The 17,904-nt window shown below is 39.4% G+C and overlaps 1 protein-coding gene across 5 annotated transcripts in view; it reads left to right on the top strand.

Annotated features, from left to right (window-relative positions):
* Positions 1-17,904, top strand: part of gabrg3 (gamma-aminobutyric acid type A receptor subunit gamma3) — a 76,931-nt gene that overhangs the window by 15,361 nt on the left and 43,666 nt on the right. For all 5 annotated transcript variants that reach the window (XM_084722139.1, XM_084722135.1, XM_084722136.1 and 2 more), the window contains one exon: positions 8,642-8,709. In XM_084722139.1, coding sequence (XP_084578265.1) covers positions 8,642-8,709 — 68 coding nt within the window. The remainder of the gene's footprint in view (positions 1-8,641; positions 8,710-17,904) is intronic.

Raw genomic sequence — 17,904 nt, 5'->3', positions numbered from 1 at the left:
TCAGTCTGTCGACCATTTTCTCCATTAACTGATTACTTATTTGGTCCATAAAATGTCTTACATCAGAGATGAGTAAAGAAACCAGAAATTTTTCACATTTAAGAAGCTGGAATCTGACATTTTGGCTTTGTTAAAATGAACAAAATGAGTCAGAATGGTTAATCATTCATCCAAATAGATGGAGATGAATTTAAAAGTAGTTTAATAATATATTAATCATTGCAGCTCTAAGTGTTTTATGTTCGTTGTTTGGTTTATTACTCATTAAAGCCCTTGCACACCAGATGTGGGGTTTTTTGTATGATTAATTTGCACATTAATCATATATTTCAAACCTGTATCCAGCCAGTGCTGGATTTTCTTCTTTTTATTAAGTAAAACGTGTACCAGATCATCATAACATGATGCTGACTATATCTTTTATGCCGCATTTAAAAAAAAAAACAAAAAAAAAAAACTAGTTGATGTTTGACAGGAATAGTCAGGCATGTCAAAATTTGCCTCTGAACATTTGCAATTTTGAGCCATTTATTTGTTCACTCAGAGTAAAGGCCTTCAGACAAACATTACCAAAAGGTTATTATGGCTCCAGTCATTTTTCCTAATACTCCTACAAATTTTGAGCAAACATCAAATTGGTTACATACCATTTTGGACCAAGGTTGTTTCTTTTATATTCTGTATGGTTTTGAAATTACACATCATCTTCAGTGGTCCTACAAGAGAAAATACTGTTTCATTCACAGTGTTAAAATGAAAAATGTTATTTCAGTCTAACTTAAGTTCATTTCAATGCTTACTTTACTTTTACAGCTCCTTGTACACCACCGGAATATGTGGGGAAATAAAAAAAAAAAAATCATATACAAACAATAGTCTCCCCAACATAGACAGGAAAAATTACAACTTATTGGAAGAATACAATAGATGTTGATCAACGTGGTTCAAAAGTAAGCAGTAGAAATATATGTGAGAATATAATAAGTAATCACTGATGTATATTTCACTTCACTTGACTCTTCTGCATGTGGTACACTGTATCTATGTGAATGAAAATAGCAGGTGCTTTTGCATACATTGTCATTGAACATGAGTCACATGACCACATGTTAGATTGAAAGTAGATACCCTGCTGATCTTATCTCCATAGACTTAATGGAGAGAGGCTGTGGATCAAAGTGTTCCTGCTGGTCATCTTTTTATAACGAGAAAGCTGCATATGACGTCCCATATGTCTAAATGAGTCATTCATAATTTCAAGATGGGTTCTAATCTAAGATGAGACACAGGGTAAAGACCATAAGAGGAGAATCAATTCAAATGTGATCTGTGCATAAATAGAAATGTTCTCAGTGTCTTTCAGTAGCATCCTTGTGCACCCATGGCCTACATGAGACGATTTTAAAATCAGCCTCAGCGAATGGAAATTAAAAATATTTCATTAGTATCACATTACTTATCAAAAGGAGATCACAAATATTAGCCTAAACTAATTAATGCCTTAGGACAGACCTTTTTATGTGTTTTGTGTAGTCTGAAGTTATGTCAGCAACAAGTTGAAAATGTCTATGAGATCTAATTACTTAATCATGACACCATAGACATCCAGAAAATTGAGCAAAACTAAGCAAGTAAACAAAGGGTTTGTCTTAGGGGAGGCCTTCAGTCTCTTCTCCATTCACGTATGCTGGCTTGGCTTGACTCGGTTTGACTCAGCACATTGGCCCAGCATGGCAGGGATTTGCATCTCTATTAAAATGGGGCTACTCACTTGAAGCGACTCTAAAATGGTGAATAAACATGTTACATTTCCTTTATAAATTCTTCACAATAAACCCCCTGTTATTTTATTAGTCAGCATCTTCTATTATGAAGCTAAATCAAGAAATGTTCAATTTACACCATCAGTAATGTAACACAACTCCTATAAGCTGAAAGCGAACATGATACAGTAAAATAAGGTGGATACCTGAGTGTAAAAACAGCGACACCGAAGAGAAACTAAACTTTCAACACAGAGATTCAGTTAGAAGCTACAAAAGTACTGCGAGCCGAGCACACAGAAGGCTCTATCTTCAGCCCAGTGCAAAGCAGTGCACAGTGCAGCACAGCCGTCATCGATATTTTCTGCCCGACACAGCTGTCATTTTCTCGCCCAGCGCTCACGTTGTCTAGGCAGCAAATGCACTTACACCCCTCTGTGTGCCCATGGGTGTGTTGGTGTTAAAATGAGGTGTCATCAGGTGCATTGTTGGTGCATTTCTATCTAGAGGTAGCAGAAAGTGACTGAATCATTGACCAACAAAAACCTGGTCTAAAGTCAGTGGTGCAGTATTTCTCTGATATTCAGTAGACACATTATTCTGATGGTGTGACTACATCATACAAATAAACAGTCATAAAAATCAACATTCTGATCAAAAGTGGATGATCACAGGTGGTTGAAATAGGATGGAGGGTCTCCACATACAATAGAGACGCTGTGAGCATTTACACACGAGGCACAGCAGCTGTTGATTGTTTAAATGTGACAGGATCAGTCAGGATCTAACAATTATTCATGTCCTCTGTTCTTCTACACATCCAAAATATCACACACACGGTCAAAGTTCATACCATTTTTGTGGTATACAGTATAAATCCTGACTTCCATCAGAACTGTCTAAAACAGTATTTCCTCTGGAGAATTTCAGCTGTCCTGTCAACTTTATAACTGCTTTTATTTCGGTTGCTTAAATATTAACAATATTTGCTGCAGTGACATTACTGCATGCACAGAAACATAAATGACAGCAGGATCTTTGATCATTAAATGATCTAATAAATCATGTTAAGCAGTGCAAGCTGAGCAGGTGATTTCTTTATTGTGTGCTGTATTCATGTACGTGTGTTTTCTTTTATTGTTTAATTTAATGATTAGAGAGGCTGCTTTCAATAAATAACAGAGTAACATTTTCATGCATGCTGTAATGTCACAGCAGCCATGCTGCTGTTCTTGTGTGCATTAATGCGCACAGTGTGGAGATCCTATTTTACCCACCTGCAGCCTATCTGCTATTAATCATCATGTTAATTTTTATGACCTGGCCCGTGCAACTCACAGATTAACCGCAGTGCCTGCATCTCTGGAAGTAGGTCATTTTATCCTCCCTGTTCACCTCTTCAACTTGCCAAATTTGTCATTTAAATAGCAATGTGCCAGAGGCAGGCATTCCTGGCTCTTAAAGGGGAATGGGAGATGACACTTTTCATTGGCTTAATTCAAAACACACCTATGATTAATTAAGAGACTAAATAAAACCTCTTTGCTCCTTGCGCCTTACTTAACACACAGGTTATGCACTGCTTAAACTGGAAAGTGGAGTTGCCCTAAAAGCATGTGCACCATGTACTTTAGACCATACTTTTAAAAATGTTTTTGTCCCTGCTCTCCTGCACAGACATGAGTTGAGTCTTGCAACACACGCTTGTTTTAAGGGGACAAAGGGGGGTTGTCATGGGTTGGCTGCGGTAGGTGAGACATCACCACAGCCCCCTTGGAAGCGGGTCAGATTTGCTTTGCCTCCGCTCCAGCGATGGTCCATCTTGGGCACGACTCGCCACATGCATTATTAGAAATAATGGAAATGCAAATCAACGTGGCACGGTTTGAGTCAGTACAAGCAAAACCCCTGCCCTACACCTACCTCCTCATTCTTACTTCTTACTACTACTTCCTGCTAAACATGAATTACTAATGCGAATTAGTTGCATATGAGCCTAATTCATAGGAAACAGGGTTATGCAGCAGTGCACCTTTATATAATGAAGTATGTGCTGTACTCTAGATCTCATTTGTAATCTAAACTAGATGAAACCTTTCTTGTTTCGTTCATTCAGTGATATTCTCTTTTGGAAACAGTGTAATGAGCCATTTTATCTGTCCATTGGGATCAAAATTATTGAGTTTTTTCTTCTTCTTCTTCTCTACCCCCCCCACCCCCCATAATGACTGCTGTGAAATGTAAGACCCTATTATTATCAGAGAATTTAACGTGTCTTCTCTTGGCGAGTGACACCATTTGAGATTCCTGTGGTCATTAATGATCTCTCTTAATTAGATGGGATGTTTGCATATAAATACGCTCTGTTTGGAAAAGAAGATCAGGTCAGGAGGAGAGAGGAGAAGACTGAGAGGCAGAGCAGCGTTGTGTTGAAGAAGGGTTGATTCTCTCCAGTTAATTTCTTATCTTGGTGGTTGCTCCTCAGGTCAAAACACATCCTGTTGTGGGAGCTGACATTATTACCTGCCAGCGTACACGCAATGAGCTGTTAACTTGTTCGTAGGAGTGTGTTTGAAGTGTTTGCAGCCCTGTCCCAGCTGGCATGAAACTGGTGCTGATTATACTGTGATTTACAGAAAAGCGCAAATTGGAACAAAAGCGTGATCATAAAAGGTTTTGGAATGATATTGTCTGATATTACATGCAGATCTCTCGAGCTATTTGTCTCATTTTATTTTTAAAGGTTTACGCAGTGGATTTACGCAGTTTGCTCACCAGGTGTTGTGTGGTTATGAATATAGTGCTTTTGAAAAGCTGCCTCAGCAGGGACTCGCCAGAAGTGTTCTCTAGTGTGCCATCTGTTAGCACGTGAACCGAGCGCTGGAACAGAGACTGGCAGGTGGAAAAATTCTTGCTGTGGACTTAATTGGCTGAGACACGAAGACTCCAAAGACAGGTAATGTAAAATGATGGAGAGCTCTTTGCTATGTAAATGCGAATGCTCATGGCAGCAGTATGTCACAGCTGCCACTTAGCCGGTTTAAAAGTTCAAGCTTTAAGTGACAGTCTTACGCTCAGCATGAAATCCTCCGGAGCAGCGAAGGTGGGGAAAACCAGGGATGTTCCACCTCAGGTGAAGCTGGCAGATGGGGGAGGAGGAGTTAGATTGGAGACAACAGTAAGGAGGAGGAAATATATTCTTACGCTAGCGTGCATACACTGTTAGGAGTGTGTTGGTGCGTATTGCTGTGATGTTGCAGGCTGTGAAATCTGGTTGGAAATCTGTGTGGCAGACCTTCCTCTTCAGTCTACCAAGACCTTCCTGGTGGAGGCGACTGTTGGCCAAATGTGGCATATGTGCAATTATATGACTCAGCAGTCCGACTGACAGCCCGCGACAATGACACAGCGCTGACACTGTCAAACTAGTGAGAGTGAAATGATTCACCTTGACTAAAATATATGTTGTCAATTGTTGCCTTGGTAGCCTTTTTCCATTATTACCTCATGCCACGGAGATACATCAAGTCCTTGTTTTGCCTTTAAGTGCAGCAGAGGTGGATGAAGTCCACACATTCTGTTCTCTAATAGAAGCACAGATACTTGTGTAAAAAAAAAAAAAGACTCTTGTAAAAGTGGAAGTACTAATTCAACTTTTATAAAGTAGCCCTCTGAAGGATATTTGTACCAGTTATTTATGTGCAAAGCTAACTGAACCTCTCCTTTTCTCCAGGGTCGACTTTCACTCTGTCTGTTTCATCTTAATACATCTTTTATGGCATTTATGGTTTGATGGGTCTTTTACAACATTTTCATCTTATGTCTTTTAAATCGTTTTCATGTTATCATTTACATCGTTTTTGTCTTGTTTCTTTGTTTTGTGTCATTTATGTCATGTCATTATTACCTCTTTTATGTTGTTTTCATCTTGTTTCGTCTTTTACTTTGTTTTTGTCTTGTTATGTCTTTTCTATGTGTTATTGCTCCATGGATTTAGGTTGAAATCAATCTTGATGTTGGGGAGGCGCTGCTCAATAATGCAAAATACAAATAATCAAGTTTCCCCTAAAGACATTAACACCAAAGTAACAAGCCTGTTTTGAAAATCTGTGGAGTTAAAAGTACAGATGTTTGTGTTCAAATGAAAGGTATAAAAATCGACAGAAAAATACTCAAGTAAAGTATAGATACATGACAAATCTACTTAAGTACAGTAATTTGTACTTAGGTACTCCCCACCTCTGAAAAGTAACATATGTAAGTTTTGTCCCCAGGCCTCTCTCTCACATTAAAACAATAACAAAAGACATGGTTTGACAACATCATGAAGTAGCGTAGGACTGTGGGAGCAGTTATCTTCACTAAACAACCACCATTGCAAAGGAAAATCTATCTGACACGACTCAGGCAGAAATCATTTGCATGAACCAGGTAATATCACAGTTATATTTGTAGTATGTACAGTCACATGGGACTTCCTTCCTCACTCTTTCCATCTTATCTACTGTTTTCTGGAAGTTACAGCTATTAGCAACTAGCTAGCAATGCCTCACAGTAAACGCAGTGTTACCATAAAAAAAATGTGTATTTTTTGTGTTTGAATATTGTTGGAAACATTTGGGATAATATGCGTACACAAGGCAACAAATATATGACATATGTCTAGAATTTCTAGAAAATTTTAGTTCAGTTAAAAAAAAAAAGTATGAAATTTCAAGTAGTAGACCCAGAATCATTACATTTTTTTGCTGCTTCTTTGCAAAACAATTGCCAGCATTGGTCATAATGCGAGTCAGCTCCTGATAGTTCAGTTGGGGGTTGTGTTATGGGATTGTGATGGATTGTGTTGTTGAGGTGTGTCATGCTAGCAGCAGCTAATGAAGCCCCAAGCCATTAGCTTCAAGCAGGTATGTGGAGTAGGCAGAGGAGATCATTTACTCAGGACTTTTTCATTTTCAAACTTCAACTTCAAACTCGTCTTCAGACCCAACTGACCTTGACTCTAGTGACATCACTTGAGGCAAGGCACAGTCTCTCTGTGTAGCGAGAAAAGACTTGATACATATTTTTTATTCTCATATGTTATAGTACTACCCAAGAGCTATTAACAAACTTTCATGTGTCACATCAAGAGAGTTCCCCTTCAAAGCTGCACTAATTAATATTTTTATATTAACAATGGAAAAGATGAGCCTTGCAGTGATGATCCCACAGGGATTTATCACCGACTCTGCAGTTCCCCTCAGCTCTACTGAATGTTTTAGCATATTTCAGCTTATTGTTTTCATTTTCCAGCCTGCAATTTTTCTATTTTGGTTCACTTGAACGATCTCATCAACCCTTTTCCCAGTAATAGCAGGCAGCTGTTTTCAGTGGAAAGCTCTGTTAAACCCACTCTATACTTCCTGCCCCAGTACCAAACAACAGACAGACAAACAGACAAAATGATGAACTAACATTAGCTAGTGAACATATTGGAGTATTTAGCAGCCACGAAGGCAGATATTTTTCTGAGAACAGAACTACAACCCCAATTCCAAAAAAGTTGGAACATAAAATATAAATAAAAACAGACTGCAATGATTTTCAGTTCCTTTTTGGCCTGTATTCATTTGAGTGTAGCACAATGACAAGATATTTAATGTTTAAACCTATAAACTTTATGATTTTTTTGTAAATCAACACTCATTCTGAATTTGATGCCTGCAAAACATAAGAATTTGGACAGCAGCAACATCGGAAAACCTTTGTTGGCCGACACAGCTTGTCACTGCATCTGCGATTCTGCCATGTGAGGAGAAAACCCTATTATCAACAACATCCAGAAATGCTGCCAAGTTCTTTGCCCCAAGCTCATCTGAGATGGACTGATGCAAAGTTGGAAAGTTCAGCTCAGTTCAGTTATTGAAAATCACAGATGTCATGTCCTCTAGAATAAAGAGGAAAAGGAACATCCAGCTTGTTATCAGCACAAAGTTCAACAGCCAGCATCTGTGATGTATGGGGGTGTGTTAGAGCCCAAGGCATCATGGGTACCTGTGTGTGAATGCCCCATTAATGCTGGTACATACAGGTTTTTGGAGCAACATATGGATAGTTTTTAAAAGAAAAAAAAAAAACCCATGTATTAAACAATAATTAAATCAGTAGTTTATAAAGTCAGGCAGCCCACCAGCAATAAGGATTCTTCCACTGTGTGTCACAGTTGTGTTCTCTGTCCTGCTGCTGATGAACATCATTGTTTTGTGCTTCAAACGGGAGGTTTCAGCCTTTTTGATTCCTGGAATTATTGTCTACCTCCAGGTGAGGTAGAAACGTTGGAATCTGGAGTAGGACATAGACCACCACAGCACTTCATCTCGGTCCAATCAGGGATAGAAGCGCTGCCGGATTATCAGTTAATTGCATTCATCTGGAGCCCCAGATGTAATTCAGTTCATGATTAGTTGCTGGAGTGAAAAGCAGCAGGGATAAGTGGGATTGAGAACCAGTGGACTATACTCTGCACTTCCTGTGATGTTCCCCTGATATTCTACATGGAGTTGTCAGCAACGTCTGATAGTATGTTGTGTTATGGTTCTTGTCTGTGGCCTGTTGCCTATATCATTTGTGAATGCATGGAGGCGTAATTACTGTATTCAAAAGAACGTTTACGACAGCAGTTTATGTCATGAAGACTAACGTGTGATCATTATTAACAGCCGCAGCTCCCTGAGGACGGCCTCACACAGCAGACGCTCGCTCTTCAAAGGATTCAGAACAACAAAGTCTCATCGATCCAGCTTCATTTAGCCTCTCTTTGATTTACAAAAGAGGCAGGTATGGTGCCTAAAAACAAGTCTTGATCAATAAGTATTTTTGCTCTTTTTCTCCCACAGTTAAACCAACTGTTATAGACGTGGACATCTATGTGAACAGCATCGGACCGGTGTCATCAATAAACATGGTAAGTCAAACCCTTTCTTTCATAATTCATATATGTTTTTCTGAACTTGAAATGTGTGTTGCCCATAGTTTGGTTGGAGGAGTTGTGTGTAGCTGAGACAATGCTAGTCAGGGTGTTGTTGACTGGGGGAAATTTAGGCCTTTGTTCTTGTGGGAAAAGACATCCAAGGTCCCTCAGTTGATCATTTCGTGGTTCGTCAGTAAGCAGTTTATAATGAGCTGAGCTTCTGAACAATATCTGCTCCGTTTATTAATGGTATTAAAGCTTTTCCCTCCAGTTGATGAAAAGCATTTGTTTTTTTATCTTTAGCTTTTAATTTAATAATCTATTGCAGGGATGCACTGATATCCATACCAGCATCAGGTATTGGTCTGACACTGTGCTCAAAAAGCAACTGTGATACCACTACGCCTGATACGATTTCACAAAAAGTAGATTCTCACAACACAGAATTCAAGGCGTTTGCTAATGCTTACCCTGTTTTCTTAGTTGCACCGTTGCACCTCATTCTGCACCAATTTTAAGTTTCGGCCTGCATCTCCCTCTGGCAACTGTGTGTAAAATTGTTCAACAGTCCATGTGAAACTGAAATAAACACACAGAGTGCACCTGTAGACCACAGCCGCTGTTCAATAAGTCCTGCTGGGTGTAAACTAGTTGAATGCCTCAGTAAATTAATCCAAAGACGAAGAAAAACACAGCTGGGACAAGATTGTAACCCTCTTTTCTTGGTTGTTAGCATTTTCTAGTCCTTCTGGTTGTTGGTAATAAACAGGCTACAGCTTCTCTTTGTGTACTCTGGGCACACAGTGTGTAGTTTGAGTGTGTTTCTGAGATGGTTTTTGACCTGCAGGACTCATTTTAGAGTCATCCCAGCTTCATCAGGCATTGTTTGCCATGCAGTGTAGAGGGGGAAGTCGGGACTGATCAAGTGATTTTGGAGCAGCAGATGCTGCCATCCAGATGTCTTACTTAGGGATATTCTCGCCTATTTAAGCAAAACAATGTCAAGATATTCTGTACAAGTTAAACCAGTGTGGCTTCGTATGAAAAGACTGCAGATACTAGACAGGCCTGCCTGCAGTCCAGACCTGTCACTCACACTCACGCACAACAGTTGAAGCAGAGCCATGAGTTGATTCCCTGAGGTCAGAGCCCTTCTTCTGTGCGAAGAGACAAACAGACCATCTGAAACTGTCATGGCAACACAGCGCCATGTGCCGTCATGTATGGATAGTGAAACATAACTAGCACACCTGCAATTCTCTCTGCAAAATAGACAAGACATAAGACAAAAAAGATCATATTACTGCTTTCAAAGTAATCTTTATTGGCAATTGTCGATAGCCAGACGGGCAGATGGGCCAATTAATCTTACATTTTACAGGTCAGGTCGTGGCTAGTCTGCACACTGTAAGTTTAAGTCTACCACTGAGTGCTTGTTTCAAGTGGCATCACACAATCCACTATCTATGTTGTCAAATCACCGGGAAACAAATCCCAAGCTGCAACCTACACGCTGAAAATGGCAAATTAGTGCCTAGGATGCTAAAGGTCTGAGCGTAAACAGCTGTTACCTTTTCTTTTGCAGTGATGTAGTCATTTGAATGCCAGAGCTCGCCTCCCAAAGTGTAAATGTTCCACCAAAACAAGTTTCCCCTCAACATTACTTTTCAGCAGTACCACGGCTGCATCCTGGGCTTAAGCACTGAACAAGACAGGGCGTTCTTCCCTCTATAGCAGAACGTGTATGCGTGGAGTCAGACCTTTCTCCAGCACTGATCACTGTGGAGAGAGGGATCAGGCTACGTGAGACGAGATCATAGCGTACAGTTTGAGCACATAAATTGTGAGCTTTAGCTTTACATCACAGATGATTTGTGTGTACAGTAGGAGTTAGAATTAAACAACATTTCTAAAATCAAGTGTATGACCAACAGAATGATCGAACAATTCCAACTTGAGACCAGAAAAGACCATTACAATTTAGGTTAAGACCAACAAATTAACACGTCACGTTCTGTGAGCATGTGTGAAGTAAGTTGTATGAAGCCTTTTGTAGCTCCAGAGAGGGATGGACAAAGTGTGATGTTACTCATGTGACATCAGTAAAAGACACAATATCTCTGGTTCTGCTGCGTTGATTTTTATCTTTATTTTTTAACTGTCCATCAGGAGACTGACAATGTTATCAGAATGCAGTGTTTCATAGGTGTTGTATTGACCTCAAACGTAGTCACACATTTATTGACTTTCCAGCTAAACTTTACATCTTGCTGATGTGACAGATTTGAGTCTCTCTGGACTCTGGTTTAAATGTCCTGCTCAAATGTACAAATGATATTTTGATTGTCCTGCACTGTCGCCTGGAGATACATACACTTAAAATTGAGAGACGTTAACTGTATGAGATATTACTGTGGGACAGGGACTCAGGGAAAGACTGCGGCTCAGAGGCGTGACTTCAGACTTCTTTTTAAAATCACAGCTCGCGGGAGTTTATGAGGCTCAAGCAGGAGAGGTTTAAACTTACTGGACAAGTGGGAGGAAAGAAAGGGGAGAGGCAGATCACAGAGGGATGAGGGGGTCTAAGATGGATGTAGAAATGGAAGGAAAGCAGAAAAGTTGGAAAGAGATGGGTGAATGGCAGAAGATTTTAGGATACTTTTAGTCGAGTGTGTGTGTGTGTGTGTGTGTGTGTGTGTGTGTGTGTGTGTGTGTGTGTGTGTGTGTGTGTGTGTGTGTGTGTGAAGAGTGGTCAAGGGAGGCAGAGCTAAGGGTTTAGGAAAAGAATACAGATGGACAGACGGAGAGAGGAGATCTGTGGTCGAGAGGGAAACAGATTGGAAGGCAGGTTGAAAGAACTGCTGAGACAAACAGATAAGGCTTTTTTTCTTGAGCAGCTTGTCTGATCAGGATCACCTCTTTTGAAACTCTAATGTGGTATGGGGTCTATGTTTTAGGACTAATGGCCAGACTCTAATCATTTGGCTCACATCATTATTAGCAATAATGATAACTTAAACAGAGTTTCTCAAAACAAATATACTTTACATGGTAGACCATTTCCAGAATGGGACAAGTAAAGTCAGGCAGAAAAATGAAGCAAAAACAGAATGAAAACATAACAAATAAACAAACAAATAATAATAAAAAGTTAATAAAAAGTTTGTTTTTTTTAAGGCAAGCCTCAGACCCTGAGGCAGGATATAAACACATGACAGAGACGTCGTGACTGTAAAAGCCCGGTCACCTTTAGTCTTGAGTCTGGACTCAGGAACAGCCAGCAGAGCCCTGCCTGAGGATCTGAGGCTGTGTCCAGGCTCATAGCAGAGGATCATGTCAGTAACCGGGAGCTGAACCATGAAGTGCTTTACAAATTATCAGTAAAATCTGAAAATCAATTTCAAAACTAACTGGTAACCAGTGAAGAGAGGCTAAAACAGGGCTGATATGGTCTTGTCCTCTTGTATCGGTTAAAAGCCGGGAAGCTGCATTTTGTATCAGCTGAAGATATGAGATTGGATTTCTGGCTAAACTCTGAATACAGTGAATTGCAGTAGTCCAACCTAGGTGAAATAAAAGCCTGGATGATGTTCATCGACATATTAGATATTAGATGACAGATCCTAGATGTTTCTGTACACTCACAGTGGACTTTAGGAGACCAAACAGAATTATTTTAATTTAGTTGTAGTGGGTTTTGGGATATCCAGTGTTTAATTTCTGACAGACAGCATAAAAGATGGTTAAAATTGCCTTCTTCACTGTTTTTAAAGAGAAATATATTTGTGTATCATGTATCATTGGTCTTTGTATTTGTTTATGATTTGTTCCAGTTGAAGCATGTACATGCAGAATAGCAAGGGGCCAAGGATGGAGCCATGGGGAACACCACAAGTCAGAGGGGTCGCTGTAGAGCAGGCATTGTCCATCGCTACTGAGAAAGTCCTGCTCAAGAGAGAATTCAAACCATTTCAGAGCAGTGTCCCTAATGCCCACCCACTTATGAAAATGATCCAATAAGATAGCCTGATCCGCAGCATCGAATCCAGAGCTTAAGTCGAGTTTGTTGCATGCACTGATTCTAATACAAAAACCAGACTCAGAGTACTGGCCAAATAGGTTAACCCTGCAAACAGACAAAACTGACAAACCCCATGTACACTTCCTCCCTAGCTGCTACGAGCGACACGGAAACAACCAATCATTTAACAGGTGTCTAATTCAGTTGCACATCGAAGTACACATCAAATCAATTATTCCCAAACATGTTTTCTGTCATTTTAGGTAGCTCTTGGTACAGTGATGTATGTTCAAGTGATCATGTATCTCATCAGTTCAGTTTAGTTATTATAAATTATGTTATAAAACTGTTTGTTTGGGTTTTTTTTACCATGATTGACAGCTGAGCTCTGCTAACGATTGACTGCCCGGCTGTGTGGGTTGGAACTCGATACCACAGCTCCAATTCTGATCACTACTGCACAGATTCTGGAAATATCCCGAATATTTTGGCTTCACTTTTGTACAGTGGGAGGAAGTAAGAGTCGTGTTGTCAATCTTTATTTACTGTCATTGTTTGTAGGTGGCTGGAGGAACATTGTAAGCCAAAAACAAGGCGGATGCTCATTATTCCGCTGTGCAGTGTTTGTGGGATCAGAGCTCCCAAACAATCACATTTATTTTTCATTTGCCCAACTACATGAGGCATTCCACTTGACTGAACACAGAGTTTACCTGCTCTGGGCAAGTGTTAATGTAAACCCCTGCAACTTTTTTTTTTACAGATCACAAATACTGAAGTCTGTACGCCTCTTAATTTAAGGGAACATGGCACAAACGCTTGCTGTTGAACTAGAAAATGAGTTAGCAGTATGTACATTATGGAGCTTTGTGGTACCATAAAACACCTCACAGCACTGTCAAACAGCTCATTGTGTGCTTCATGTGCAGTGGACATGTACCGATGTTCAGACATACTGTACTGAAGGAGTCTGTAGACCTTGAGAGAGCATGACAGACATTCAGTGTGGACGCAGAGCCGTGTTGGAGGAACTGGGGGATATTGTCAGTGAATTAAAGACCTTCTGTTCCCTGTGTACCTGTTAACCTCTCTGCTCTGCTTGTGCATCAAAATTTCCTCAGCTAAGTGGAATTTTTAGTAAATAATATCCTGTATGTTTGTATTCAATCATGGCCTATTTAACCATCTACCTTTTAACTTTACCTAAAAATACATTCAGAGCTGAAAAGAGTGACATCGTTGGGTTTTGGACTGTCAACTGTATAAAAAAAGGGAATCAAATTTCACATTTGAACCAATATGGTACAGGTACAAGAACCTGGAATTCAGTACCAGTACGCAACGGTGCCTTTTTTCGGTACCCTAGTCAGCAATTCATGAATATTGGTTTCATACGAAGGTTTTAGACATACTAATAAATATCACACACTGTTGTGGTGTACTTAATAGCATGCTAGTAAGGAATTTCAGATGTTGGCTAACACTATTAAAAATGCTAAGCTAACCAAGACAGTTATCACGGTAAAAAATAAGTCCAGTTATCTCCAGCAACACCTTAACCCATGAGCTAATTAATCTCCTGATGAAGTCAATGCCTCACTTAAAGTTTTGCTGTCCATTATGGGCTAAGTAACATGCTGTCTGCAGCCGTTATCTGGACATTAGCTGGACAGTACCAGTAAAATTACCAAGTTCAGTACCCAGCTCTAATTAAAGCGGTTGTATTTGACTTTCGCAGCTACTACAAGTCACAGTAGATCACCAGCATGTTAGATCAAAACAAATGCATAGAAGAAAGCAGCATCTCAACACACTCTGCTCACAAAACTCAGATAAACCTGTCAAATTAGATGGTGCTGATTAAATATTGATAATTTTCTCACCCAAAACACTGTTTGGCTGTAGTATGAGTTTTTATTGTGGCCAGGCGGCTGCCATCTTGGCTCCAGTTTCCAACAGAGGTTCCTTAAACTCAGATCAAACTGTGAAAGTGCATCTGTATTTCACTTGAAACTGTTTCAACACTGGCCAGGATGTCCAACAAACAATTGTGTGTGAACCAGAGAAGTTTCTCTTAAGTATCATGATTCTTTTTTCATATCCCTGAATTTATTTTTTTTACATATATAAATAACTAGCGCTTGGTCCGTTAGCTCAGTGCTAACACATAATGGGAATTCCCATTGATGCTTGAACAGTAATTAGCGTTGTGAATAAGATTATCTTAACAAATGCTTGATATAAAACAACATGTGTGTTCAGGCTTTAAGATATATATTTCCTCTGCTCTGTTGGAACAAGCTAACGGCTGCTGATTTTTCTCGGGCTTCAACGATCCACTAGAAGAGCTACAGCAGCCTCAAAGGGTCAAAACTCAAACTCGAACTACAGCTACTTGGAAGAGACAATGTATGCCAGGAAAAGGCAGCACATATATTTATATTTTATATTTCTTTTATTGTTCACTAATTGATGAGCAGGTATAGCTAGATGTAGCACTTTACTTTAAAAAGTACATACTTTTTTATTTTTTGTTTTATCACTTTTTTATGCAGTCAAGTCAAAGGTATTGAAAGTTTTTTTATAGCACCAGCTTAATGAGCAGGAACACCTTAAGTTTACTTTAAAAAGCATTGAACTTTCTACTTTTATATGCAGTATAGCAATAATGTTGCTGTAATAAAACTCAAAGACTGACTGACATGTGATGTGCATGTTTTTGGAAATATGAATCATGATAAACAGTCTCTCAAAGCGAACAGTATGACTCAACATTTCCCCATGGTCTGGTGTTAAAAATAGCCAACAAAATCACAGTAAATTGTAATATTTATCACAATAATTAACAATCACAATACAGAGACAAGTGTATCATCCCAGCCCTAGAATAAATGTCGTCACTGTTTGGTTTCATTTCATGGGGATAAAATAGTTCAGGCATCTTAAATTCGATGTAAAGCTTAGCCACAACGTACCTCAGACTCAACTGTACCTTGAGCTTTACTGCTATAGTTCTCATGCTAACATTAGCATGTTTGCATTAACTACTAATACCATGCTAAGCCACACAGGTGTTTCTATTAATTCTGGGTGATAAAATCTTGTCTCGGGTTTACGTTGGGTGTAACATACAAGTGTAATTACTAACATTTGTGACATTACTGTTAATTGTCAATCAAGTGTCCTGCACGCACCCACACACAGTCTTGATGAGGATTAATCAGGACAATTAAGTGAAACCACCTGTGTGTCTGCACCAGGGGTGTGTGGCTCTAAGCTATTGCCACCCGAGTCACTTTGTGTGAACAGATGACAAATGTTCAGACCCTTCAGAGACTGTTTTTTATTAAAGAATTCACGTGAACTTAATCCAGCTCTCCGGCTCTCAGGACATGTACTGGGTGTGCAGCTGAAAGCCACATTTGAACAGAAAAAGGATAAGTTGTATGATCAACAGCTGAGTGCCTCATTGTTTGCTTTTGAACGCGCCAAACTGTTTACTTCTTTTAGAGATAAAACATTATCTCTGTTTATCCTGTCATATAATGTCTAAATATTGCTGTCTTATCTGGGACCAGGGCTGTTTCTAGCTTTTTGGGGGCACTAAAGGGGGCACCAAATCCTCTATGGTAATTCTGGGCATGCATTTAAAATTCAAATGCATCAATTTGGTGCACTGTAAGAGGAAAAGAGGCCAGACCTGTTAAAAACTCTTTTTTCTCAAATTTCTCAAACATTTCAAGTTGATCCCTTGCAGCTTAACCTACAGAAAATGCTAATAAATAGGAAATGCTGGGGCTCCCGTACATCAAGAAACTCTTGAAAACTTATAGGATTTACAGAATCATGTCATATGTGCATAAATGAGACTAATGCTGCATTTTCATTAAAATGTTTATTTAAACAATAGGAACAAAATTGTAGCTAACATAAGTATTTATGCTATTTCCAGACAGCATAAACATGAAAAAGTTTCAGAATCGACCCTATTATATTCAAACATCTTTTGATTTTTTAAAAGGAGCACAACCTGCCAGTTGTTATGGAAACATATCCAACGCACCCAGCATCTTTTCTGTCTGAGGAAATTTGAAAAAATACAGTTTTACAACTTAAGAAATTAGGGTTACTTATTTTAGATGATAAAAAAAATGGTAACAACTAGCTGCTAACATTCTCACAAGGCGTACTCACATGAATAACATAGTGACATGACATGTGACCCCGCTGATCTCTAGACTTGCATTACACTTCCCCACTGGTGGCTGTGGGAACCTGTGCAACTGCATAGTCTGCATATAAGCAAGAAACAGCCCTGTATGGGACATTCTATTCATATGACAAGCAAAGCCTTGCTGAAATTCATTCCTGGAATATTTCACGCACATGTATGCAGCATGCATACATGTGAGCCAGTTATTTGGTTTAATTTGAATTTGTAATACCTCACTTTCGGTGCATATTCAGAGCTACTGCAGCAAACCATTCAGCACACCCTCCGTGTGACAAGCTAATTTTAAGCCCCATTATTAGAGAAGAATTCATATACAGTATCAGTTGTCATACGTGTATTGTTTCTAATTGCAATGCGGTGTATAATTCAGGGTGTCATGACTTCTCCTGGAGACAGACAGTGATTAATTCCCTTCGCTGTGGGAATAAACTCAGAGGAAATTAGGCCATTTTCACAGCACTAAAGTACAATCAAAGAGGAAACTATTGATTGAATTTCAATTTTAAAACTCACAAGAAGTGGACTTAATTAATGTTCATTAGCCCACTAAAGTACAGTAGCGGGTCTTTTGACATAAAGGTGGCACTGCCTACACACAGTCCCTGAAAGGTTTAAGTGGAGTGGTGTAAACTGTGGCAGCTGAGCTTGTCATTAATAGTGAATCGCTGTGATTGTGCTGTTCTTTAACAAAAGGTGACATCACTCGATCCCTGCACGGCTAAAACAGCAAGTGAGCTATCAAACCATCGATTTATCTTTTCATCTGCCCATTCATTCATCCATTTGGCACCGCTTACCCCGGAGTTCTGACAAGTGATCATTTTGTATTGTCTCATTGACTTAATTTTACTGTAGACCCAAAGGATTTCCAAATCTGTGAAGTTCATGCTGAGTCCCAAATCAAGGGACAGAGCATGAAATTAATCTAAGGCTG

This window comes from Lutjanus erythropterus, chromosome 7 (assembly GCF_056507025.1).
Source record: "Lutjanus erythropterus isolate fLutEry1 chromosome 7, fLutEry1.hap2, whole genome shotgun sequence".
Classification (NCBI taxonomy): Eukaryota; Metazoa; Chordata; class Actinopteri; order Lutjaniformes; family Lutjanidae; genus Lutjanus; species Lutjanus erythropterus.
This window is presented reverse-complemented; position numbering and strand designations above follow the sequence as displayed.